The following is a 25,400-nucleotide window of genomic DNA, read 5'->3' as shown; positions in this document are numbered from 1 at the left end:
TTTCCTAATATTTATCTATAAGGGTGGTTAAGCTCTGGAAGCAGCTGCCAAGATACTGTGTGAAATCACCATCATTGGAAGTTTTGAAGGATAGGCTAGATAAACACCTGTCAGGGATGGTCTAGGTTTACTTGGTCCTGCCTCATCACATGGGGCTGGGCTTGATGACTTCTTGAGGTCTCTTCTACCCCTACATTTCTATAATTCTGTCATTAAGAGGCATTTAGATGCACTGTGTATGCTTTCCTAATATTACTTTCTGATATAATCAACTGCAGTGGGTATCACACAGAGAGGTTATACAATTTTGAAGGGGAAGTGGTCTACAGAGTCTTGAATGGAAGAAGGGTCCATGAAACATTTTATAGAGATGTGGTGCACTGTGTCACAGTTTGAGAAACTTTGCTATCCCACATTTTGCACAGATTGTTTTATAATGAAAATTTTTCCAGAAAAATTGCAGTATGTACCAGATATTAAATCAGTGAAATGCAGACACTTTAGAGAAGTAAATTACCCCAATATACCCTACATTGCAAGAAGAACAAAAATTAGGAAAGACTCTGCTAAAAAGAGAACAAGTACAACAACAGCAAGGACAAAAAAAGGGAGGAAAAGAAGAGAGTCCATGTATTATAGGAATACCTATAGATTTTAGCGACTATGGTGCTAAAATACAGGATATGCTAGAAGCTACAGAAAGTAAGAGAATCATTGATTTCTCAGTTAAGGTCACCAGAATTTTTAACTGAATTATTAGATTAAGAAGTCATGGCTTCAGTGAAGAGCAAATGATAAACAAGGATAACATATTTACGCATGTATTTCTAGAACATCATATAGCCCCAGCACATCTGTTACACATGAAACTAATGATGGGTGACAAGCTTGTCAATTCACTAGGCTGTTACCAAGAGCTGTGTGCTTAGGAGGGTATTCTGCCCTCATCTAGAGACATATGCAATTTACATTAGCATTAGTGGGAGTTACATATACACACACACATATATCACTAGCAGAAGAGAATCCTACTTAATGATCCAGGCTCAAAAAACGTAGTTTCAGTTCTGGTTTCAAGCCAAGCTTCTCTCTGGTTGTTTCCAGTGCTACTCCTAGAGCAGCATAATGGGTTTTTAACAGAAAATGAAATTTATTTTAAGTTGTACAGTGCAGAATTAGAACATTGGGTATCAATTTAAGTAATTTTAGAGTGTTTTATATCAAATCGAACTATACAGAAGTCTAAGTTTAAGCAGTTTTTAAACTGCCAGCAGGCTTTAAAAGGTAAGACCATTCAATTATATGATCAAAATGTTCAAACTTGGAGCCTCAAAGTTAATAGTGCTGGACAAATACATGAAGGCATGCATACAAACACACAAAAACAGTCCCTGCCCCCAAGGAGCCTGCAATTGACACACAAATGGTAGGAGAGGAAACAGGCACAGAGAGGTCATGCGGCAGGTCAATAACAGAGCTGGAATTAGAATCCAGGTGTCCTCATTCCCAGTCCAGTGTCCTATTCACTAGATCAAATTGCCTCTCATATACAATTTTAGAACTAAAGACGTACACACAGGGGCTTCAATGGAGCTACACCAATTCTCATGAAGTGATCTTCTCCATAACAGGGAGTTAGCATTTTGAATTCAATGCTAGATCTAAATGTTCAAAATTTGGGGTAGGTGTGGGTAGTTCAAGCCAGTCATTACTGAAAGCCTCAAAAAAAAGATTCAGTTCACACCCTTCTTTTTCCCTGGGAAGGTGCGATTGAGTCCCAGGTTAACATTAAGTGCATTTTTTAAAAATAAATAAAAGTTAGCGATTTTAGGGTCAGGTGTTTAAAGTTCTTAAGTCTTGACCTAACTGCTCTAATGAAGTCAATGGGAGATTTACCACTGACTTCTATGGAAGAAAACCTAGGGCACTGCTGAGCAGTTTCAAAAATCCCATCATTAACCAACACCTGTGCCACAGGCGTGCTATGTTGCTGACATTTATGCAGTCTTTCTAGATGCGTATCCTTCTCAATGATAGCAAAGTGGAGGCACTGGGCCTATCTAGGAAGCCCTACCACTCCATTACTCTGAGACTGGGTCCCCAGCTTCAGCACTCCTTCCCACCCCCAACCCACGCTGGCTTCTTCAGTAGATCCCAATAAGCTTGAGCTTGGGCCTGGGCCTCTACTGGAGATTTATCCTCTTGGGAGCTATGCAACCAGCAGATGTTTGCAGTGACACAGGACAACCTTTTCAAAGCAAAACATTATTAGCCAACTGGAATACAATAGTTAGGGCCATTGGGTTCAAACGGTAAAAAAAGCCAGAACGTGTTTAGTTAGGTGGGTGCCGCTTTGTCCAGGCATGCAAAGCAAATTACATGGTTGCTGCAAAATTTCCCTAGCCTTCGCGAACTAGTCCTGGACTGAAAACCTATGTTCTACCATGCTGGAACATCATTCTCTTCCATGTCTCGTAAACACCTCAGTCATGTGTTGTAGATTCCAGGCATGCTATTTTCACGTGTACTCTCCTCCCTCTCCTGTGCTCTGTTGCAGGTAGGAGATGGTTGTGATCAGACAGTCCACTTGGCTGGCAGTCATTAAAGTTAATGGTCCAGTTGTTAGTCTTCTACTGTATCTCCAAGATAGCTTCATTCACATGCTGGCAGTTCTTGATAGTCCATTCATACCAACCCTAACATGTCTTCATCACTTTTACCCTTCACAACAACAAGTGGGTAGCAATATGAGTGAGGAAACTGAGTCACATACAGAAATTTCCCACATTCTCCACAACAACATATCAAAAGGTAACTTCAGTAAACAATGCATATGAAATAGAATCAAGTATACCCATCAAAAGGAAAACAAGGAACGTCTGAGAACTGCAAACAACCAACATAAAAACATGTATTATATCAGAGAATGGCATTATCCATGTTCTTCTCAATATGCTCAAGGAAATGTCCTCAGGCCAGACTACAGACTGGACGCTCTTTCTGTTTTACATCCATATTAACTGCAATTTTATTTCAAGTATTGAAGTAGTTGGAGTTTTAGCGGGTGGAGCATTTGCAGCTAGCTCCCACTGCAGTTGACATGCTGGGTGCGACCTGCATGCTGGCAGGCTGTGAGCAACCCAACTTGGAAGCTACAATAGCAAAGCACTGCAAGGCACCCAAAGTTGCATGACAGGGGTGTCAGCCCCTCACTGGTCTGGACTGCTCTGCAGAATGTCTCACAGTGGAAAATACAAGCAGCCTCTGAGAGGAGCAGTCAGAGTACCTATCCCTTCCTGCCTCCCTGGACATTGTACAGACTGTTTCTAATCTACCAAATCCACCACCACTTTTCACACTAAGAATTAAAGTGCTAAATACCGTCAGAAAAGCACTTCCTGCTGGAACGTCACACAAATAGCTGCTTAAAACCTGGAAACAGTCCATGGCAGCGATTTTAAATCCCCATTGACTAGGGACTGTATACAGGTCAGATTTGGGTTCCAGGAAGTTAAGCGTTTACCTTTATTCTTCCAAGCCATACTGTTCAAAAACCAAAGAAAACATTCTGAGTACTTATTTACACCAATGGATATAACAAAAGAATCTTTCAAGGTACCTTCAATCCCACAGCTATTTGTAACATTAACTGAAGAGGACATGGGATTTAGCATTAAACCGCACACCTCATTTTGCTCATTAATGAAGAAAGCAGCTAGATCAGGAGGTGCTTCTGTTTATGACCACAAGATTACATTCCATTAAAATGAGAGGACATGCTCTTGGATGTAAACAACAAGCTTAAACTGCTACTAGCAAAAATAACTCAAAAGTTTTCAGAAACAAAACACTCAAGATTTTGAATGATCTTTTATGTCTGCCGCAATCAAAGTTATCAGTTTAGCTTCAAGTCCATTTTCTGGTGTCCTCAAAAATTACATGATCAAGGCAAAAGTGAAATTAATATTTTGAATTCCAGTCATTAATGTCCATCTCCCTCAGAAAAAAGACAAGTGTGTTGTAGAGATGTTTGGCCACAGAGTCACCATTCAGAAGAACGATTGCAGTAGAATATCTAGGTCTTACGGTATTATAATACCTAGGTCTTATAGTATAGTGCTTTTCATAAATTCCAGCCAACTGAAGAACTAGCAAAAGCAATGTTATTGTGTGCCTTTTTTCTGATCTACCAATTCCTCCCATCCCAGATGCCTTTGCACATTACTTCTGCAAGAGTGCAGAGGTGGTGTGGGATGTGATTTCCATTCCAGGGCCCGGGGCTCAAGTGCATGGTGCATACTACACATGCCCTGCCCCTGAAAACTCGCTTGGCAAATATATAGATGTAACAATAAGTCAGAATTTGAATCATGATTTTTTAGCTATTTATCTGAATATTGTATTCTACAGAGGATACGTTGAAGGGAATCTGATCACAGAAGCATTATAAACATTCACTTTCAGCTTTGTTTCTGACAAAGCCTCAATGTTATCCTGCCATGGTTCCTCATGGGAACATTATAAATTACTGCTCATTTTATGGAAAGAATAAAAATTAAACATCAAACGTAACAAAGATAACAAAGGACGATAGCGTATGAGTGATAAACAGCCACCCCGCCCAGTTTAACAAGTAAAGCATACTTACATATAGTCATTATATGCCAAGCACCTGCAGGTAGGAACACCCATGTTTACTTCCACCCATTTATAAAGGTTAAACAGTTCCATACTATGTAGATATAAAATGGTTTTTAAAAAAAAAAAAGTCATGAAGAATTGTAATATAATGTCATGGGAGGGGGGAGGAAGGGCGTGAGAAGGCAGGATGAGAGAAACCCAATCAGTTTTCAGAGCCACAAAGAAAATTTAGTTGCAACTTTGCTATTAATACCAACATTAGGCAACTGTGATATCCTGAGTGAATAAGGATATACATCTGGCTATCGTGAATATATCATGATCTGAGATTTAAGCCTGCTTGCATCACTAGTGAGAATTAAGTCAAAGCTCAATGAGTGAAGCAGCTTGCATAAGTAGTATCAATGCATTGCATATGTAAATTTTATGGTGAGTATGGTGTAAATGCTTACCATGCAGGCTTCTCTTGCGTGATGTACTGATGGATCTTTTTCTAGGACTGTTTTATAATCCTCCAGGGCTTCATCTAGTTTTTCTGTTTTTTCATATAGTTCTGCTCTCCTCAGCAGAGCTCTGATATAGTTAGGATCTAGTTCGATTGCTGGAAAATTAAAACGAAGTGTCAAGTATCAGAGGGGTAGCCGTGTTTGCCACTTTTACAGATCCAGACTAAGAGACCTGTAGCACCTTATAGACTAACAGATGTATTGGAGCATAAGCTTTTGTGGGTGAATATCCACTTCATCAGATGACGTGCATCCGATGAAGTGAGTATTCACCCACGAAAGCTTATGCTCCAATATGTCCATTAGTCTATAAGGTGCCACAAGACTCTAAAAGTGGTATGTTTTTATGGAATGTTTCTACACCCCCTCAAATCAATGGTTAAGTGAATACATGTATCTTGAAGTTAATTAATTTTTTTATTTATTAAAATCAAGCATAGTACAAGTTTAATATAAGATATATCTTATTGTTGGGGGACAGGATGGGACTATATTCTGCATTTGCAAGGGAAAGACTCAATTAAAGAGGGTTCTTTGCATCTCCATGGCCCTGTCTACAGGGGAGGTTTAAATTCAGAGTTTTGCACACTAACTGTTATTCGATAGCATGCAATAACTGCATACATATGGCCCACTGTTTTCAGATTCAGAACAGATTAATGTGTCTACACAGCAGCATGGACTTTATGCAAAGTAATTGTGCAGAATTCTGGGCAGGTATCCCGTGGTGCTTTGCCTCACTGCTGTGCTCCAGGCATCCTGGAACTTTTCTCACTGCACATGTGGGATACATGGAAGGGACCAGTACTTGGGGTATTTATATTACGCATAGTATTTATTCTGGACACTTCAGATATAATATGCAGAGTGAAGCCAATATAGTACAAATACAGGATCTAGAAGATAAAAGGATATCACTTTTAGACAGAGATGCAGAGGTTGAATTTATCTTCATCTAATGGTGTAAGTCAAAAGTAACTGAAGTGCTTCTGAATCTACACTGATAACAGATTAAAACTGGTTCAGTGCCTATAAATGAATGGTTAGACTGTTTCTAGAAATTACAAAGAAGCACGTAGATTCAATGTATGCTTTTTCATCTCCTTATTCTCTTGACAGACACAACCATGATTACTGGTGCAGCTGGGACTGAATGCTAAACAGTTTGCTTCTGTACAACAGTAACCTGCTAATGAACAAGCTCTCAAGACATTCCTCCACCCAGTTTTCAATATAGGAAAAAGCACCTTTAAAAAAAAAAAAAATGAAAATAAATTCTTAATGCAAGCAATGCAGCCCAAAATATTCTAGCCAAAACAGCTTGTTTCTTCTTTATAGAGGGACAAGGACAATGCTGCAGTCCGCAAGATGCAGGTCGGTGTGAATTGCATTGCTATGCTCTAAGTGTTGCATTGCAGCTTGTGAGCCAAGCCCCTAGAGACTGTCAAATGATGGTAAAGTTTAAATCGTGTAACGCTGCACAGCTGATTGATTTCCTTTCAGCCAGTACAAAATTAGCAGAAGCATATTAAAAAAAAACAAAAACAAAAAACCCGCCAAAAAAAAAACCCCAAAAACCACACACCCCAGGAAGTCAAAGAAAGCAAAGTGGTACAAGCCAGCTAAATTTTGCTACTTTCAAAAAGGCAAGAATACTAGTAACGCTTATCAAAAAATGCTTACTGTATAAGTAGTGATAGCACTCAGCCACTGAATTAGTTCTCCATTTGGTAAGGCTGGACTTTTGTCCCAGCTGTTATAAAGAGTATAACACACATCCAAGACCAGACATCTGGGGATTTACATGTGGGTGAGTGGGTGGATGCAACAGTACACTGCTGAACAGATTTCATCCAGAGCTGCAGAGTTAAAACTAGGCAGCATGGGAATCAGAGAGCATGAGGTCAGCAATAATGTAAAAGACTTAGACAAAGGGATTTGGTGCCTTTAATTCCAAGGGACCACATATAATTCCTTGCACTTCAAGGTTAAAACTCTTGAAATTTGGAGAGCTGGGTTGGGTTTATAAGAGATGGGGCAGGAGAAAGGGCAGCTTCTGTAATAAAGATTTTGCTACTATCACACTGCAAACACCATTCTTATTTGCAATGGATAAATAAGATATTTCAGGTAGCAAAAGCCTGACAACCATTATATAAAGTTAATCCAAGATACCTGCCCCTATCACCATGACCTCCCTCTGAGGGTTTGTTTGTTTTTTATTTTATTTTATTAAAGTTGCCTTGCCAAAAATTGCAGCCCTACTGAGTGGCATGATTTCTGCACCAATGTCACTGCGCAACAGCAGCACTTGCAAAATCAGGAAGAAGGATCATACCTTTGCTGCAGTCACTTAGGGCAGCTTCTGTCTTGTCCTAAAACAAAAATCAATAACGTTAGGTTTGTTTACACCATTTCTAGTCAGATAACTGAATACATATTTATAGGTGCCAGTTGGAAACGAATACATTTGTAGAGACCCATTAAAAGCCTTAAATTACATTAGTAATATGCTAGAGATGTCTAAACCAGAAAGAGGCCAGCTTTCCATGACAGTGTTAGGGGGCTTATTCCTTCACCCACTTACTTCCCCGGTCCTTCTCACATGAACAGAGAGCAACAATACCCGAAGTCCAAAGGTGCAAACAATTTGATGTTTATTGGGGTGAACTTCCAGCAAGCATGATTCCAGTTTCCTTCCTTAGTGTCCCCCTTCCCAGCTCTGACACCACAGAGGCTTACCTGTGTCTCTGTTCCCATTTGCCCCTTTAGCTAAACATGATTCCAATTTCCCCCCCACACCCTCACTCACTTCCTGATTGACTGCAGACTATATAGTAAAACTTGAGTTCTGCTTAGCTATACCTTAACCAATCATTTTACTGAAATTTAACTAACCAATCCTAACACATTGTAACATGATTATTTAGCCAATTATATCCCACCACCTTAATTAGTTTACACCCAGCAAAATTAATTATACAGCAGACAGAAACAATCACAGAACCAGACAGAGATTATGCAGACAAACAATAGGGAAATGGGGACTACAGTGATAGAACAAACACTGAAATGAGGATTTCACATCCCAGCTATTGATAAGTGAGTTCTTGCCAGACAGGATGCTATCAAACTAAGTTTCCTTTTACATTTTCTAGGCACTTCCCTTTCTCTGGAGGCGATAGGCATTATCAGGACAGGACTGTATTCCTAACAGCCCAATAGCACCTTATTTCAATGTGACTAGTTTGGAATGTGAGGATGTGACCGTTCGCTTCCCAGCTTATGGCTGCCTCTGCTGTTTAGCCAAAGATCTTAGCCTAAGCACAGGGCCTCAGACTGTCACAGTAAGAGAAGGCCCCGGCAGACAGTGATTTTGATTCTCTCTTTGGTACCTGTATAACTAGCCAAGTGATAAGAATACACCTAAATTCTTAGAGTATAGGCCTTTACAGACAGGCCTGAATATCTCTATCTTAACAGACAGCGGCTGGTGTCAGTCATGTGACTGCATACTCATCTAATTTGCGCTCAGCAGCTCACACAAGGCAGCGTGCAACAGCTGAGTAGAGGCCTGCATGAGTGACTCAGCCTTAAGTGTCTACCATACTTCTCCCCACCTTCTGAGATCTGGTCCAGTTGCTTGAGGGATTAGTGCTGAAGCCATAGGCCAACACTTCCCCCATACTCCCAATTCAGTGTAGATCAGGGGGTCCCCAATGCAGTGCCCGTGGGTGCCATGGCGCCCGCCGGGGCATTTTTGTGCACTTGCAGGACACCCCGCCACCGAGAAGCGTTGCTGTTTATTGGCGGCGGCGCTTCTTGCAGCTGCCACTTCTTGGCAGTGACGTGTCTGACGCCGGCCACAGTCTTCTGGGAATAGCTCTAGGTTAGCCAGCCTGCTCGCAAAGATGCTCTTCCCTCTCTTCGTAAGGTGGAGCCCATCTCTGCCCAGCACTCCTCCTTCACGGAACACCATCCCATAGTCAAAGAATCCAAAGCCTTCTCTCTGACACCACCTGCGTAGCCATTCGTTGACTTCCACGATTCGGCGGTCCCTACCCAAGCCTTTTCCTTCCACAGGGAGGATGGACGAGAACACCACTTGCGCCTCAAACTCCTTTATCCTTCTTCCCAGAGCCACGTAGTCCGCGGTGATCCACTCAAGGTCATTCTTGGCAGTATCATTGGTGCCCACGTGGAGAAGCAGGAAGGGGTAGCGATCCGAGGGCTTGATGAGTCTCGGCAGTCTCTCTGTCACATCGCGAATCTTAGCCCCCGGCAAGCAGCAGACTTCTCGGTTTTCCCGGTCAGGGCGGCAGGTAGATGACTCAGTCCCCCGGAGGAGAGAGTCCCCAATCACCACCACCCGCCTCCTTCTCTTGGGAGTGGTGGTCATGGAACCCCCCATCTAGCTCTGCATGGCTCCCAGAAGCGGCCGCCAGGTCCTTGCGGCCCCTAGGCACATGGGTGACCAGGGAGGCTCTGCACGCTGCTGTCGCCCCAAGTGCTGTTAAAGTGCAGGGCCCATTGGCTGGGAACCACAACTTATGGGAGCTGCGGGGGTAGCGTCTATGGGTGTGGGGGCAGCATGCGGAGCCTTCCTGGCCGCCCATGCACCTAGGGGCTGCAGGGACCTGGCGGTCGCTTCCTGCGAGCTGCGGTAAGTGCCGCCGGGAGCCCGCACCCTGAACCCCTTCCTGAACCCCAACCCCCTACCCGAAGCCCCCTCCTGCACCCCAAACCTCTGATCCCCGGCCCCACCCCAGACAGAGCCTTCACCCCGCTTCTACACCCCAACCTTCTGTGAGTGAGGGTGGGGGAAGAGCAAGCGACAGATGGAGGGGGCATGCAGTGAGCAGGGATGGGGCTTCAGAGAAGGGGTGGGACGGGGAGTTCAGTTTAGTGCCATTAGAAAGTTGGCAACCCTAATAAGGAGACATCACACTAACTGTTTGTATCCAACTCATTTTATTCTCCTTGTATACTTTGGCAATTACTGGATTAGTTCTCCAGTGACATGGATTTTTAACATCTGGATTGTGAGGATAATTTTGCCTTTTATAAATATGCTCAGACAGCAGGTTCATGCTGGAGAGGCCATTGCAGCAGCTGCTAGAGAGAATCTCATTTTATTCTCTGCTTTAATAGTCTGGTAGGATAAAAGTAGTCTAGGTGATTCTACTTGAGCAAAAATGCTCAGCTGACTTTCTGGCACTTAATTTCAGATATACGACAGAGTACTCGAATATTAGAGACTGGCACAATGTTTTCTATCCCCAATTCGATCCCTGCATGTTGGACAGTCATGCAAGTTTTCTTCAGGTGTTGTAAATAACTGCGGGGGGGGGACATGTCTCTATTCCGAATACATTTAAAAGCAACAGAAGGAGAAATTGCTTCCTACTCCTAAATTCTTGATTCTGTTTCTTAAGCAGCCAGAGGTTATTTGGCAACATACACATGCCCTGAATAGGAACAGTATTGAAAATTGTACAAGCTTTTCTATGACACATGGTATTTATGTGCCTTAGACAATTAATTTAGACCCACAACTTCCCTGTGGAGCATGGAAGTATTGCTGAATGCTCACTGTTACGTCCTGCACCAGTTCCCACTGAGGTAGGTCAATGGAGGATTGGGCCAAAAGAAATCTGATGAGGTTCAATAAGGATAAGTGCAGGGTCCTGCACTTAGGACGGAAGAACCCAATGCGCAGCTACAGACTAGGGACCGAATGGCTAGGCAGCAGTTCTGTGGAAAAGGACCTAGGGGTGACAGTGCATGAGAAGCTGGATATGAGTCAGCAGTGTGCTCTTGTTGCCAAGAAGACCAATGGCATTTTGGGATGTATAAGTAGGGGCATAGCGAGCAGATCGAGGGACGTGATCGTCCCCCTCTATTCGACATTGGTGAGGCCTCATCTGGAGTGCTGTGTCCAGTTTTGGGCCCCACACTACAAGAAGGATGTGGAAAAACTGGAGAGAGTCCAGCGAAGGGCAACAAAAATGATTAGGGGTCTTGGAACACATGACTTATGAGGAGAGGCTGAGGGAAGTGGGATTGTTTAGTCTGCAGAAGAGAAGAATGAGGGGGGATTTGATAGCTGCTTTCAACTACCTGAGAGGTGGTTCCAGAGAGGATGGTTCTAGACTATTCTCAGTGGTAGAAGAGGACAGGACAAGGAGTAATGGTCTCAAGTTGCAGTGGGGGAGGTTTAGGTTGGATATTAGGAAAAACTTTTTCACTAGGAGGATGATGAAACACTGGAATGCGTTACCTAGGGAGGTGGTAGAATCTCCTTCCTTAGAAGTTTTTAAGGTTAGGCTTGACAAAGCCCTGGCTGGGATGATTTAATTGGGGATTGGTCCTGCTTTGAGCAGGGGGTTGGACTAGATGACCTCCTGAGGTCCCTTCCAACCCTGATATTCTATGATTCTATGGCATAATTCTCACAGGCCTAAATGGGAGCCAGATAAGGCACTAAGGAGTTTTCCTGGCTGGCTCCTCACTCATCTCTATTACCCTCTTTTTCACCACAGTTCTGCAGCAATTTTGGCCGCACATTTATTGTGATGAAGACCATTATACCCAAACCAAAACTTTTAACTGATTTTTTAAAAACTGGATAGAGGCACAGTTCCCTTGACTAGTTACAAATTATACAGTTGATTTGGTTCCCCACAACAGATTTTCTGCCAACAGCTATGTTTGTGTCTCCACACCTACCATGCTGCTTAAGAGTGTACACAGTGCATTCTGGTAATATCTGGTCAGCTACCCCATAGTGACTAAGCAGGGGATAGAGCAGTGGCTCTCAACCTTTCCAGACTACTGTACCCCTTTCAGGCATCTGATTTGTCTTGCATACCCCCATGTTTAACCTCACTTAAAAACTTCTTGCTTACAAAATCAGACATAAAAATACAAAAGTGTCACAGCATATCCTTACTGAAAAATGGCTAGCTTTCTTATTTTTAGCATAGAATCATAAAATAAATCAATTGGAATGTAAATATTGTACTTCTATATACTATACCAGTGGTTCTCAACCTATTTACAACATGTTACCTGGGCCGCAGGTTGAGAACCACAGCATGGATAGAAGTGCCCATACCACCTTCCCCAAATCTCCACCAGTATTTCTACTGAGATGGACCAAAAAAAAAAAAAAAAAAGAAGAAGAAGTGAATAATAAAACCTGGAATCTATGACTTAATTCCTTCAAGCTCATTCATTGACTATTGTATATATTCAGAATACTCTGAAAGTACATTCACCTGTTTCATTCTTGCAGCAGCTCTGTTTGAAAACAAAACAGACCTGTCTTTTTGGTAGCAGGCTGGGCAAACCTGTACAGCTTTTGTGTAGGAGTCTTCTGCTTCCCCATATTCTGAAGATTGAAGAGAAAAAACAACAACATTCATTGCATTTGCCAGTAGAATTAGTGACAGCCACATAGCATAAACTCTCTGGAAACATATTCCTCAATATCTGAAGCAACATCAGTTTTACACCAAAAGCAAGACTCAGTCAGCTGCTCTCAGAAAAAGTGTCCTGCTGAATCTGCATACATACCAATGATAATAGTTTTGTCATTTTAAACCACCACCTCTATTAGAATACTAGCTATGTTAAAATGCCAAGACCTGGTCCCAGTACTACAATCTCTAGACCTGTGCCACTGTTGTGCAGATTTTAATTCATATGCCTTACTTCCAAACTTTGCACTTTCTTTGAAGTTAAAAAGTGAAGCAAAGTCTCAAAATAAAAAGAAATGTTTTTCCTTAGTTGAAGCCAGCCCATAACGGATCTGAAAAATCATGACATGACATCAGCACCTCCTCTCAGAGCCTAGAGAGGAATCCTGACATGATGAGAGATGCTAAACCTCTTTAAAGAACAGTTCTTCTCTAGATCATGCCTTGAAGATACACCCATATCCAAGCTTAATACAGCAAGGGGGCAAGTGAAGGAAGGAGATACCTGTTATTAATCACTGTCAGATTTTCAAAAAGTAAAGGACACAGCAGGTTGGTTTTTCCCCCCTCCTGTGTATTCCAGCAATAAGTTTTCATTACACATTATGTCACAAAGTTTCAATCATCCAGTACAGAAAGCTCTCTCTAGTGAGCTGTCTTGGAAGCAAACCACCATCTAATTGTTGGCAAGTATCCATTTCTGTGGGATCATTACTCTAATAAGTATATTAATGATACTTTCCTTTGGTGTGCATTGCACCAAGTACTTCTCTAGCATTTATTGCTGTCAATTAGATCCCCCTCCTCTCCTTGGGTTGCTGATCGTTTTGTGGGAGGGGAAGAGAGACTCAGGGGTGATGGAAAAATATAATCTATCTTAAGGTTTGCCACAGTGTCTAATTTCAGAATTTATTATGTTAAAAGAACATTAACCCACCTCCTTTCTTAAACTGCTCATTTCCTTTCTCCTTTAACGTTGTGCTCTCCTTTCTTCTTTTCTGCAACAGATCAGAGAATTTCACAGTGTCTCACAGGATTTAACTGAAATGAACAAGTGGGTCAGCTACAGTTCTGCATTACTATGAAAGAAAATCAGAATGAAAAGTAACCAGGAGAATCTGACAGCTACAAAGGTGTTGTCTGTAAACAGTTAATTTATTATTATACATACTGGGTGTATCATCACACTGGATAGGGGCATAAAGGGCTCTGATTTATGAACTAAAATATACACAAGGGACGTTTTTTAATTAATTAATGTTTGCATTTTGGCATTTACTGTTTGCTTCCTCTTTTGGGACAAAAGAACCTTTCCAATGCCATTTAATTTCATTCCATTCAAACTGGCTACATAAGATATGTCTAGACAGTGAAGTCCTGCAAGTTATTATTTGAGACATCCTGTCCAAGAAGTTTATAATCAGCTGGCTGTGAAGCCTGATGAGGAGGGTCTAATATTGATGGGATGCAAAAAGTGCACTTCCAATGCAGCAGAGACAACAGACGAGTTCAAATGTGAGGATGTTGTTTTGGAATAGATTTATTATGCAGAAGGATTGGTTAACAGAACATTCTTTTTTCTCTAGTGAAAATAATGTAGATGTCAGGCACTACAAGCAGCTAGAGGCTGAAAAACGGGTCACTGGCACAAATAAATGGGCTTACTAAGGGAAGAGACACACATCTTCTCCTTGCTGGATCTCTTAGCATTGCTCACAGATGACTAAACAACCAACCATCAAACCCAAAGGCTGGGAGAAGGTTCCATTAGAGAGTGTGTTTTCAACCATGAATATCTTAACAGCACTGCTGGCATAAGTGATGTTGGCATGAATGCCTTTAGCTAACACTGCAAATAGAGAAGGATGTCACCAAGCCGTCACCAAATGATCACTAAGGAATACTTGGCACACAAATATAGCTCATGGAAATAAAAACAAAATATCATAGGGTAAGAGTACAAGGGACCTAAGATTCAAGAGAAAGTGCAGCTCCTTATTATTTCTGTGGCAAGTGATCATTTTGACCATTGATTTCTCACTCGTGTGCACGTGCACACATGGAGCATTCAAATTTAAAGCTGATAAATTACAGCTCATTGAGTGATTAAAAAGCCAACACTGGGGAAAGGAGCAGTTTCCTTCCATACAGATTGTGTAAATCAAGGATTAATGCAATTATCAATATCACACAGAACATCTCCTTGGAAACAGCTAAATATAGTAGTCGGTGTGGAGAGCTGCATCGTTTCACATTTGTGCCAAGAAGCAGACCCAAATTCAATACAAAGAGAGGGGTTCTTTCTACTGTCTGCTTTACCCTGGGAAAATAGTTCTCCCAACCACAGACACCACCATGATAATCCAGAAACCACAACAGTTTTCACAGAGCAGATTTAGGGGAATGCCACACAGTTTTCACATCACAAATAAAGTTCTCTTGTTCTGAACCTTTGGATACAAGTTCAGGTACCAAAAAAACCCAACTTATCCACTCATCACTGGATGAAGTGTTTTCCCCCAATGATCTACTCTACCATTGACAAACCCCATGCATGGTGAGATACTACAGGCATTGGATTATGAGCAAATACCTCCATTGTCTTTCAAAGGTCCATAATGGAGAAAAGCCAGTTATAGACAAGGCCTTATGCAGCACTCCAGCATGAAGGCAAGGAGAACATTTGGGCACTTAAATAAAGTAAGTTGGCATATAAGTGTATAAATGCCTTTTCTACATTCAGGAGTTGGCTGGCCTATTTAGACAGCTACATTTGAAGGCTGAGCCCAGTCTTAGGGGAATGCTAATGGAACAGCAGCACTTTCAAGGTCATTTCCTGATGTCTGGATGCTGCATAGAAGAGAAATGTATATTCTCTACCGTACATGCTTCTTGCGGAGAACAAAACAAAAACAAACAGATTTTACAACAGTGAACAAAATATTCAGGTACCAGTATGTAACAAGCTAGCGGTGTTTGACTAACCCTCACTGTTAGGAAGGGACAACCCTATTGGAAAACATGAAGCTGTAAGCTTCCTGCTTTTTACACTGTACTTCTAGCTCAGATGAGTAACAACTGCAAAGTGACTGGTCATCACTGTGATTATATCAGAACTGTTTTGTGACCCACCAATTTTATTTCCATTATAAGTGGAAAAAATTTTTAAGTGACTTGTCCTTGGGACAAATTTTGCAGAATGTCACCCCACTGCCTTATTTTCAGAGTGAGATTTAAGTAGCTGCAGGGCAGATTGCCTGTTCTTCAATCAGTGACAGAAGTGGGTCAGAATGGACTTTCAGAATGCTCTATTAGGAAGGGGGGTGGCACCTTGTTTTCCCTGCGGCTTTATTAATATGCTCACTGAATCAAGTATAACTGTTCTGCCTTACACTTCATTATGTGGTGCTATTTATAAGAGAGAAATCCAAAGGTCCGTTTTCTACCACGTAAAAGCCTATGAACAGGGAAATTATGAGCCAGGATAATAATACACCAGGGTCAGGAATTTGCTTTTTGGATGCATGAACTGACTGAAATTTAAAAGAAAAAGTCTACTGAAGATATTAAGTTAAATGCGGTTACTTCTCACAAACTAATCAAGTGATCCTTAATGTTAAGTATGGGCAAAGAAAGACCCTGATTAAGAGAGGTTTATGAAAATTGGAACTGAAAATGTAGTTACGATAGTTAGGGTAAATTGGTCTGGCAATCAGCAAGAGAGACTGAAGATTAAAGACTAACCCAGAGTAATGGGGAAAAAGTCATCTTGGCCTCCTGACAACAGAGTACAAGCCCAACAGAAAGACCATCGGAGTGTCTCATATGAACTCCGCTACTTTGTCAAGAAAAAAAAAAAATATCAAAAGTTAAAGTAAGCTAATTTGCTATTGAAAGAAAACAATCTATGCTTCTTTACTCTTTATTCTGCAAGTGATCAGCTTTATAAAAATGCTGAAGCAGCTAAATCTCTACATTCATCATTCAGCTGTCACAGTTAACAGACACCTGTACTGCTAGCCTACAATACTCCCCACTCCGCAACACTCCCCCCCATTCAACTCCTCTGGCTTTTTCTTATAGATTTTATTTGATGGATTGAGTTAGCCTTAGTAGTATACTATACTTGGATCCATTTTTGCCAAAGGCACAAGAAGAGCATGTGCTCTCCCTCTTTTCTCTATGAGGCTATTTGTACAACGTGAAAATACACTCTCTGGTAAAGTCACTAAGTAGCAATTGCTTACACTGAATGAGGTTCTATCACCAAAGAGTGTATACCAAAGTCACTTATGTCGTTAAGGAAATATAAATTTCTCAGCCACAAATTCCATTTCCTGATTGTAAATCAGTATTTAGCAGCTGTCTGCTTCCCCCTGCAGTCTTATAAAGTCATTGCTACATCACAAATCCAAGCATCTGTTTCACCTTAGGAGTATGGCAGTCAGGTCAATCCCAAGACTTACTGCAGTTATCAGCAATAAGAATTGTTACACTGACAACTCTGGAGGCATATGCCCTCTGTTTATTAACAGAACAGATATATTAAGTATCTTCTCGCAGCCCTATCACTGGTCATCTCCTGGATGTGCTGCTCACAATCCAAGCATGAGAGGATAAGCTCAGTCTCCATCATGCCCATTAAATCCTTGGCTTCTCTGTTGACAGAGACAATCAGAGTGCCAGTTAGCATGAAATACAGTGGTGATGAAGCAAACTCTCAGAGCTGTAAAGTAGATTTTCAAAAGGGAGCACAGCAGCCACCTCACATCAGCATACAAGAGTTATAGACTAAGTTTCTTACTTTTGTGTGCCGAGTGTCTCAAGCTGGTAGAAACTGTACTTTCCAGAGAAGTGGAAAAAAAAAACAAAAACCAACAACAGAAAAAATAGACTAAATAAGTCATCTAGGAACGCTGAAAAAAACAAACAAGTAGTGACAGTAACCTGCTATGGGCTATATTTAATGACTTAGCACTGACAAAATAGTATTAATACAATTTATATTTCTTCATCTTTGTGAAATATAACCACCCTCCCCCATAAAATGTACATGGAATTTAGTGCCCTATTTTAATCAACAAAATCATTTACTTCATCATCTTTCTCCCCAAGCCTTGCTTGCCACACTTAAGGGTAGATTTTCTAAGGCACACCTAAATTAGAAAATCCAGCCCTTTTCCCAAGATCAACTGCCTGGAGAAATAGCAGCACAGGTGTTCTCCAATAAAGGAAGTGACCACTGCTATAGGGTAAATCAATTTGAATTGTGGATTTCTGTGGATCAATATTTTCTCCCATTTGACCAAAGCAATAGCATATTCTGTAATACTGCTGTCCAAAAACTGCACTCGATGCAAAGTTTAAGAATCTGAAACGCCTTCCAAAATCTGAGAGAGATGAGGTGTGGAGCATGCTTTCAGATGTCTTAAAAGAGCAACACTCTGATGTGGAAACTACAGAACCCAAACCACCAAAAAAGAAAAATCAACCTTCTGCTGTTGACATCTGACTCAGATAATGAAAATGAACATGCGTCGGTCCCCACTTCTTTGGATTGTTATTGAGCAGAACCCATCATCAGCATGGAATGGTGGTTGAAGCATAAAGGGACATATGAATCTTTAGCGCATCTGGCACGTAAATATCTTGCGACTCCAGCTACAACAATGACAACTGGCACTCTCAGCACTTTCAGGTGACATTGTAAACAATAAGTGGGCAGCATTAACACTTCTGCAAATGTAAACAAACTTGTTTGTCTGAGCAATTGGCTGAAAAAGAAGTAGGACTAAGTGGACTTGCAGGCTCTAAAATTTTACATTGTTTTGCTTTTGAATGCAGTTTTTTGGTACATAATTCTACATTTGTAAGTTCAACTCTCATGAGAGAGATTTCACTACAGTACTTGTATAAGGTGAATTGAAAAAATACTATTTTTTTATATACAGTGCAAATACTTGTAATAAAAAATAAATATGAAGTGAGCACTGTATACTTTGTATTCTGTTTGTAATTGAAGTCAATATATTTGAAAACATCCACAAATATTTAAATAGATGGTATTCAATTACTAAACACTGTGATTATCGCAATTAATTTTTTAAATCTTGACAGCCCTGGTAAAAATATGTCACCACTGCCTAGATCTTGCACTTCTTACCAGTAGATCTCGAAGTGTTTTACAAAAAAGACAAGTATTGTTATCCCCATTTTACAAATTGGAACACTGAGGCACAAAGAGGGGAAAAGACTCATGCAAAGTCACCCAGCAGGCCAGTGGCAGAAGTGGGAACAGAATCCGGGTCTACTGAGTCTCATTCCAGTGCTCTATCCACCAGAGCTGTCTCCCTGCCCCAAGGATCTCACGTAATGACATATGTACAATATGAAGGCAAATTAAGAATAAGGGGATTTATTATATTTTTGCCATATTTCAATTAAATCAGTAAAATGTCACCAAAAATGAACTAACAATGACTTGGTTGCTCACTCAGCTCTGTGTTCAGTTGCCCTCAACTGTACATATTTTTCCCCATCATTTTCCACTTACAGTAATAAACAGCAAGACCCTACCAGAATACAATCAGGACCTTGGCAAGACCATCCTCCCCCATCCCAACACACTTTTTTTGGGGGGCGCACATTGGTATTCAATTTAGTTCTGAAAAGAAGACAGGGCCAAGCATAGATCAAAACCTGTGGTGCCAACTAAGAAAGAAGCAGCTTACTGCTTAAAAAAAAACAAAAAAACAAAAACACACCAAAAAATAAACACCCCGATTACAAAACCCTTCAATATTTATCTGTAAGATAAACTTTGTTGTATAACAGCATCCACATCCTAATCTAGACAATATTCATAGTACTAATGTACATCCTTCTCTTGCAGTTTCACACAACTCCATACCTTCCTCTTCTTGCATGCCAAACAAACAATCTCATTCTCCTCCTTCAAACCTCTTCTCAAAATTTACTTTGGGTTTTCTGTTCAACCCTACATATTCATTTTCACTCTTGTACCTGATCACTTACATTGATCTCTCTCCATGGAAAAAAAAAAAAAGTTACACAACCTCCTTCCCCTGTAAAATAATGCTCTCTCAAGAGTAGTAGCCCCTTCCCTTGTCATCTGTTGTGCCTCCTCATTGAGCAACTTTGACATTAACCATGATCTGTTATTCAGCATGTTTACAATCTAAATTACAGTTAACATACTTTGGACAAAGAACAGTGTCTTCTTAAATCTGTAAGAATGCTGCATATACCTAGAAAGTTGTAAAAATAAGTCTGCTGAAGGAGCCTTTTTACACAAGTTAAAATGAATCAGAATCACGCGCTTCCCAAGTTTTAAATAGTGGATTACTATAAAGAAAAACTGAGACATTGCTGAGAAGCGCTATTAAAATTAGCTCCCTAACTAGACAGTCTAATCAGATTTGAAAAGCATGAATCAGTACTTTGAGAAAATTTTAACTATTTTACAGTAGGCTTGTGAATTAATCAATTCTGGAATGGTGTAACCAGGCTACATAATAAGCTAACAGAAAGAAAGGCTATATGTCCTAGCACGTCAAAACCAAAGAATCAGAGTGCTCATAAAGCAATTTTATTTTTCAGTCTTCATTTTTTCAAACAGCAAAAAAAGTGGCTCATGAAATTATTAAAGTATATTAGATAACTTGACTCCTAAATCCTTTAGAAATATTTAAACTCTTAGAGCAGTATCATTTTTAGCAAAAATCTCATCATGTTACTGAAATAAATATTGTTAGTTGAACCTTAACTTTTAAAAACAAAGATTTTTCAAGTTAATATTAATAGAAGCATATTTACTGGATTTTTTTTAAATTAAAAATTTCCCAGAAGAAAAAGCAATTCAAACCACTGCTGTATGGTATTAGGGAATGAGAACCAAATAGAAACTGATTAGTCTATTTCCATTATCCAAGACGAATGAAATGCATGTAAGCAAGCAGCATAAATAGTGCAAAGTGGTTCCACTCCCCCCACCCCCAACTTAATTTTAATAATTTGAAGGGATACAGTCAACTTTAAATCTAACTGACAACTTGCTTTAAGAAATCTGCTAGAAGGTATTAAAACTGTTCTGAATCCCTATGCCAGATTTTAGTTTTATAACCACGTTATCTTATTTTGCATGGTGCTTTTCTCCACCCTGTCGCTGATCAGGGGTTAACTGTCTAAACAGGGAGAAAACAGTGAAAGTGCTGTCAGATGCACAAAATAAAATGGCGGGGGGGACGGGGACCCAGAAGAGATTGCCCCCCTCTCCCCCCACAGTCTCTCTGTTATAATCTAAGTTGTTACTTATACCAAAAGTAGGTAAAAAAATGTACACAGAAATCTGATTTGGGGGGGGGGGCGGGAGGGGGGCTTGACATCATCCCTTTAGGGTATTCTTAGTGATACAAAAAAAAAAAAAGTGAATTTTAACTTGCCAGTTTCTTTTTAAAAGTTTAGTAGCATTAAAGATAGCGTCCATAAACTTCATTTGCACACTGGATTAAATGTATAAAAAACAAAAACAAAAAACAAGGATCAAAAAGAAAAAATATGTTTAAAACAGATATTAACAAGTTAAAAAATTCGAATGTAATCTCAATAAAAAGTTACCTGTTTTTCTTCCTCTGGCATATTTTTTTCCAGTTCTAATAGGTATTCTTCATCTAATTCTGTCTGTTTCCCTATGGGATCCTCACTGTTGTCTCTCTCCTGTTCTATTCCTGGTTCCTTTACCTCAAAGGACTCATTACAGTCATGAAAACACTCATCTGCTGCTCTAGCCTCTTGGGCAGAGGAATGAAGATCTCCCCGGTCCAGGCTTCTTGGAAGATGTGCATCTTTGGAACCAGCTGTCAAAGGACTGGTGTTCTCTGATGACTTCTGATCAGAAAGCTTTAAGCCATGGAGCAATTCTTCAGGTGGACTGGATTCTCCAGTTTCTTCCATCTTGAGATCTCCTGAAGGGTTAAGCTTTTGAAAATAAGGGAGAAATAATAATCCTCAGTACTTACAGCACATAATCGCAGGATCTCTAAGTACTTCATACATTTTAGTTTACCCTCACATGGCCCACCTCTGAGGTAAAGAGTTATCTCATTTTACAGACAAGGAACTGAATTCAGCACAGCATTTAAATGGCTTTCACTTGTTCAACTCAATCTTGTGAACGCTCACACATGTGAACAACTTTACTCACAGGAGTGCTTCCCACTGGAATCTACACAACCACTCCAACAGGTAAAGTTATGCCTGGGAGTAAGTGTTCAGAGAGTGGGCCCTAGCTCATCACTGCATTGTGACAACTCCCTTGCACACACAGCAGTCACTTGCCCCTCCTCTCTCACAGCATCACCGTCTCCTGGATGCCTGCCAAGCCCCTAGACAGCATCGCCACATAGGGCTCCACCCGAGCCAGGCTTCCCCACCTATTCTCCCCTGCCACTTAGCACAGCATCCCTCACCCAGTCTCTTCTCTATCTTCCCGATCATATGTTCGCACAGACCCATTGGTGCAGCAGCCCCACACTTATCTCCCTCCCTGCCCCCGCGTCCCAGGGGCCCCCAGGTCAGCATTCCCCCACATGCCATCCCCCCAAACACCCGCAGATCAGCATACCACCCACTTCGCGCCCCCCAGCACCCCTAGGTCAGCATTCCCCCCACTCACACCCCCTACCCCCGAGTCACAGGCACCCCCAGGTCAGCATTCCCGCCCACTTGCCCCGAGCTCAGGCCTCCCCGCCCCATGAGAGCAGCCCTAGAGCGAGAGACACGGCCGGTACCCCGTCCCCAACAGACTTCAGCAAGGACCGGCTTCTCTTCTACTCCTGCTGGCGACTGGCCTCCCCTCTAACCTCTGACCTTCCGTAGCCCAACCACTTCCGGCCCCTCCCGGCCAATAGAAGCTCAAGGTGTGGGGCTTGCTGGGAATTGGAGTCTTGTGATGACCGATGAGGTAACTGTAACTTCTAGTAAGGGGCGGGATCTGTAGGCATTGAGGGCGGCAAGGGGTGGGACTAGGGGTCCTGTGCATCGCCCAGTTTAGACGTTCCCGCTTGTGACAAAATATGGGATGGCGACTGAGGCTGTCCGTACAGAATGTTTCGGGGCGCCATCTTGGATTAGGATTGGGATGGGAGCGGCCATCTTGTGTTACGGCAAAACGAGACGGCTGCTGCGAAGGGAAGTAGTGAGTGGCGTGCGCTGCATTTGCCAGGCGCGCTCATGCTGCTGCCGTTCCTGTGCGGGCTGCCTTGGCGTCTCCTAGTCCAGAAGAGACAGCCTAAGAACCAGGGCTGGCAACCCCCAGCCTTCGCAAACAAGGCACCAAAAAGTCATGCGCGCCAGTTAACTTTAGTTATTAATTTTAGCTTCTTTTCAATTTGTCTTCTGGGTTTTGAACCTTTGGGATAGGCTGAGATAATTTCAGAGTAGCAGCCGTGTTAGTCTGCAGTCGCGAAAAGAACAGGAGTCCTTGTGGCACCTCAGAGACTAGCACATTTATTAGAGCATAAACTTCCAGTGGGCTACAGCCCACTTCATCTGATGCATAGAACGGAACATATAGTAAGAAGATATATAGATATATGCATACAGAGAACATGAAAAGGTGTAAGTTGCCATACCAACTCTGAGAGGCTAATTAATTAAAATGAGCTAGTATCAGCAGAAGAAAAAAAACTTTTGTATTGATAATCAAGATGGCCTATTTCAGACAGTTGACAAGAAGGTGTGAGGATACTTAACATAGGGAAAGAGATTCAATTTGTGTAATGTCCCAGCCACTCCCAGACTCTATTCAAGCACAAGTTAATGGTATCTAGTTTGCAAATTAATTCCAGTTCAGCAGTTTCTCCTTGGAGTCTGTTTTTGAAGCTTTTCTGTTGCAAAATTGCCACTTTTAAGTCTGTTACTGAGTGACCAGAGAGGTTGAAGTGTTCGCCTATGGGTTTTTGAATGTTATGATTCCTGATGTCAGATTTGTGTCCATTGATTCTTTTGTGTAGAGACTGTCCAGTTTGGCCAATGTACATGGACTCACAGGTACTCAGGGTGGTCAGGCTCCTGGGACGGGGGTCAGCTCTGGGCCCACAGAAAGGGCGGGGCCGTGAGCAGAAGGGGCGGGGCTGGGGCCAGACTCCACCAGGCAGCCCTTCCGCGCTGCCCAGCCTGTGCCCACTGGGGCTCTGGCAGCGATTTAAAGGGCCACTACTGGGAGCCCCGGGCCCTTTTAAATCACCAGGCCCCAGGGTAGCTCCCCCTTTTGCCCTCTCGCCATCAGTGGCTCTGCCGGTACAGTACTTAAAGCGCTGGAATTGCTTTCTTACCAGTACACCGTACCAGCCCACTTTCACCTCTGGGGACAGAATAAAAGTGTGTAAAATAGTGAATAGAAAAGAGATGGTAGTTTGGGAGCTTCTTTCTCACAACACCAGAACAAAGGGACATTCAATGAAATTAAAAGACTGAATTCAAAGTTGATACAAGGAAATACTTTTTCACACAATGTGTAACTAAAATGTAGAACTCTGTCACAGGATGTTGTTGAGACCAAAATCCTAGCAAGACTCGAAAAGAGACAACATTTTTGTGGCTAAGATGAATATCCACAATTAAATAGTTACTGCTAACAAAAGTTTTGGAAAGGATATTAAACCATGTGCTTCAGGGTTTAAACCCTCTCCAGCTAGGATTAGGAGCTTTCTTGCACTTTCCTATGAAACATGTGGTCAGAGACAGGATACTGGATGAAATGAACCATGAGTCTGAGCCAGTCTGGCACTTGCTATCCTTCTATCATTTTTCTGTTGCTCAGACAATACACTAATTATTCCAGAATAAAGTGACTTTTATTCCAGAATTGTGTCCACGGGGCAAGCTATTGTAGAATAGCTATTGCAGAATAGCTTATTCCTGAGGCACGCTGTCCACTGGTTAGGGCACTAGTCTGGGATGACAGGGATCTGGGTTCAATTCCCTACTCTACCATAGACTCTCTGTGTAATCTTGGGCAAGTCATGTAGCCTTTCTGTGCCCCACCTGTAAAATGGGGGTAAATTGTATTTCACCTTATAGGGGTGTTGTGAAGATAAACCCTAAAGATTGTGAGGTTCTCAGACACTACGGTGATCAGGATCATATAGTTACAGTAGAGAGATTCTGGTCAATTTCCTTTGTAGACAAGCCCTTTGGCTTGTCCTTGACTGATTTTTCAATCATGTTTAAACACAAATTGACTGCAGCCAAACTGATTCCTAATACAATTCACCTGACTGATACCAAGGCAATGTTTTCTTCTTAAAGCCCCAGTTCTTGGAATCATGTCATTATGTGGAATCTTGGCTTCCATAAAAAAAAAAGTTTCCAATCTTTATAGTAGCAGAGAAAAGCTGGAAAACAAACTCTAAAGGCTCAAATCCCAGAAAACAGATAGAGACCCCAAACGTATTATTTTAAAAAATCATTAGTTTTAAGCCAGTGTCATGGTTTTTGTAGCCCACACTCTCTGAGTGCTTGGTTTTGGATAGATTGTGTATTGATAAGGTCACACTGTACTGTAACAGTAGTGGACTCCCCCTCCCCCACTAGTTGGGTTACAAGTGGGTTTAGTTTGACAAAAAACAGAAGAATGGTAAGTGAAAAGGTGTCCTTTGGAGAGGTGGTGCTACCTGTTGCCAGCTCTAGGGGAGGCAGGTGCTGCTGTTTAATAGCTGCATTAAAGTTTGCTTTTTTTTTGGACAATGTC

At 41.6% G+C, this 25,400-nt stretch overlaps 1 protein-coding gene across 6 annotated transcripts in view; it reads right to left on the bottom strand.

Annotated features, from left to right (window-relative positions):
- The window catches only part of TTC1 (tetratricopeptide repeat domain 1), a 70,899-nt gene extending 48,389 nt beyond the window's left edge, over positions 1–22,510 (bottom strand). For 3 of the 6 annotated variants that reach the window (XR_013346874.1, XM_077824442.1, XM_077824437.1), the window contains exons 1-6: positions 22,454–22,498; positions 21,266–21,625; positions 13,566–13,626; positions 12,428–12,540; positions 7,486–7,522; positions 5,094–5,242 (exon numbers count right to left, since the gene is read on the bottom strand). Coding sequence is in view for 5 of the 6 variants with exons in the window: in XM_077824442.1 (XP_077680568.1) it covers positions 5,094–5,242; positions 7,486–7,522; positions 12,428–12,540; positions 13,566–13,626; positions 21,266–21,601 (696 nt within the window). In the remaining variant the exon portion in view is untranslated. Of the gene's footprint in view, positions 1–5,093; positions 5,243–7,485; positions 7,523–12,427; positions 12,541–13,565; positions 13,627–21,265; positions 21,626–22,116; positions 22,141–22,376 lie in introns of those variants that run through there. The other 3 variants (XM_077824440.1, XM_077824438.1, XM_077824441.1) reach the window with 3 other exon arrangements.
- Positions 22,511–25,400: the final 2,890 nt, after the last annotated feature.

Source organism: Eretmochelys imbricata, chromosome 8, assembly GCF_965152235.1.
Source record: "Eretmochelys imbricata isolate rEreImb1 chromosome 8, rEreImb1.hap1, whole genome shotgun sequence".
In the NCBI taxonomy this organism is placed as follows: Eukaryota; Metazoa; Chordata; order Testudines; family Cheloniidae; genus Eretmochelys; species Eretmochelys imbricata.
Note: the sequence above shows the minus strand (reverse complement) of the source record. Positions and strands in the feature narration are given on the sequence as shown.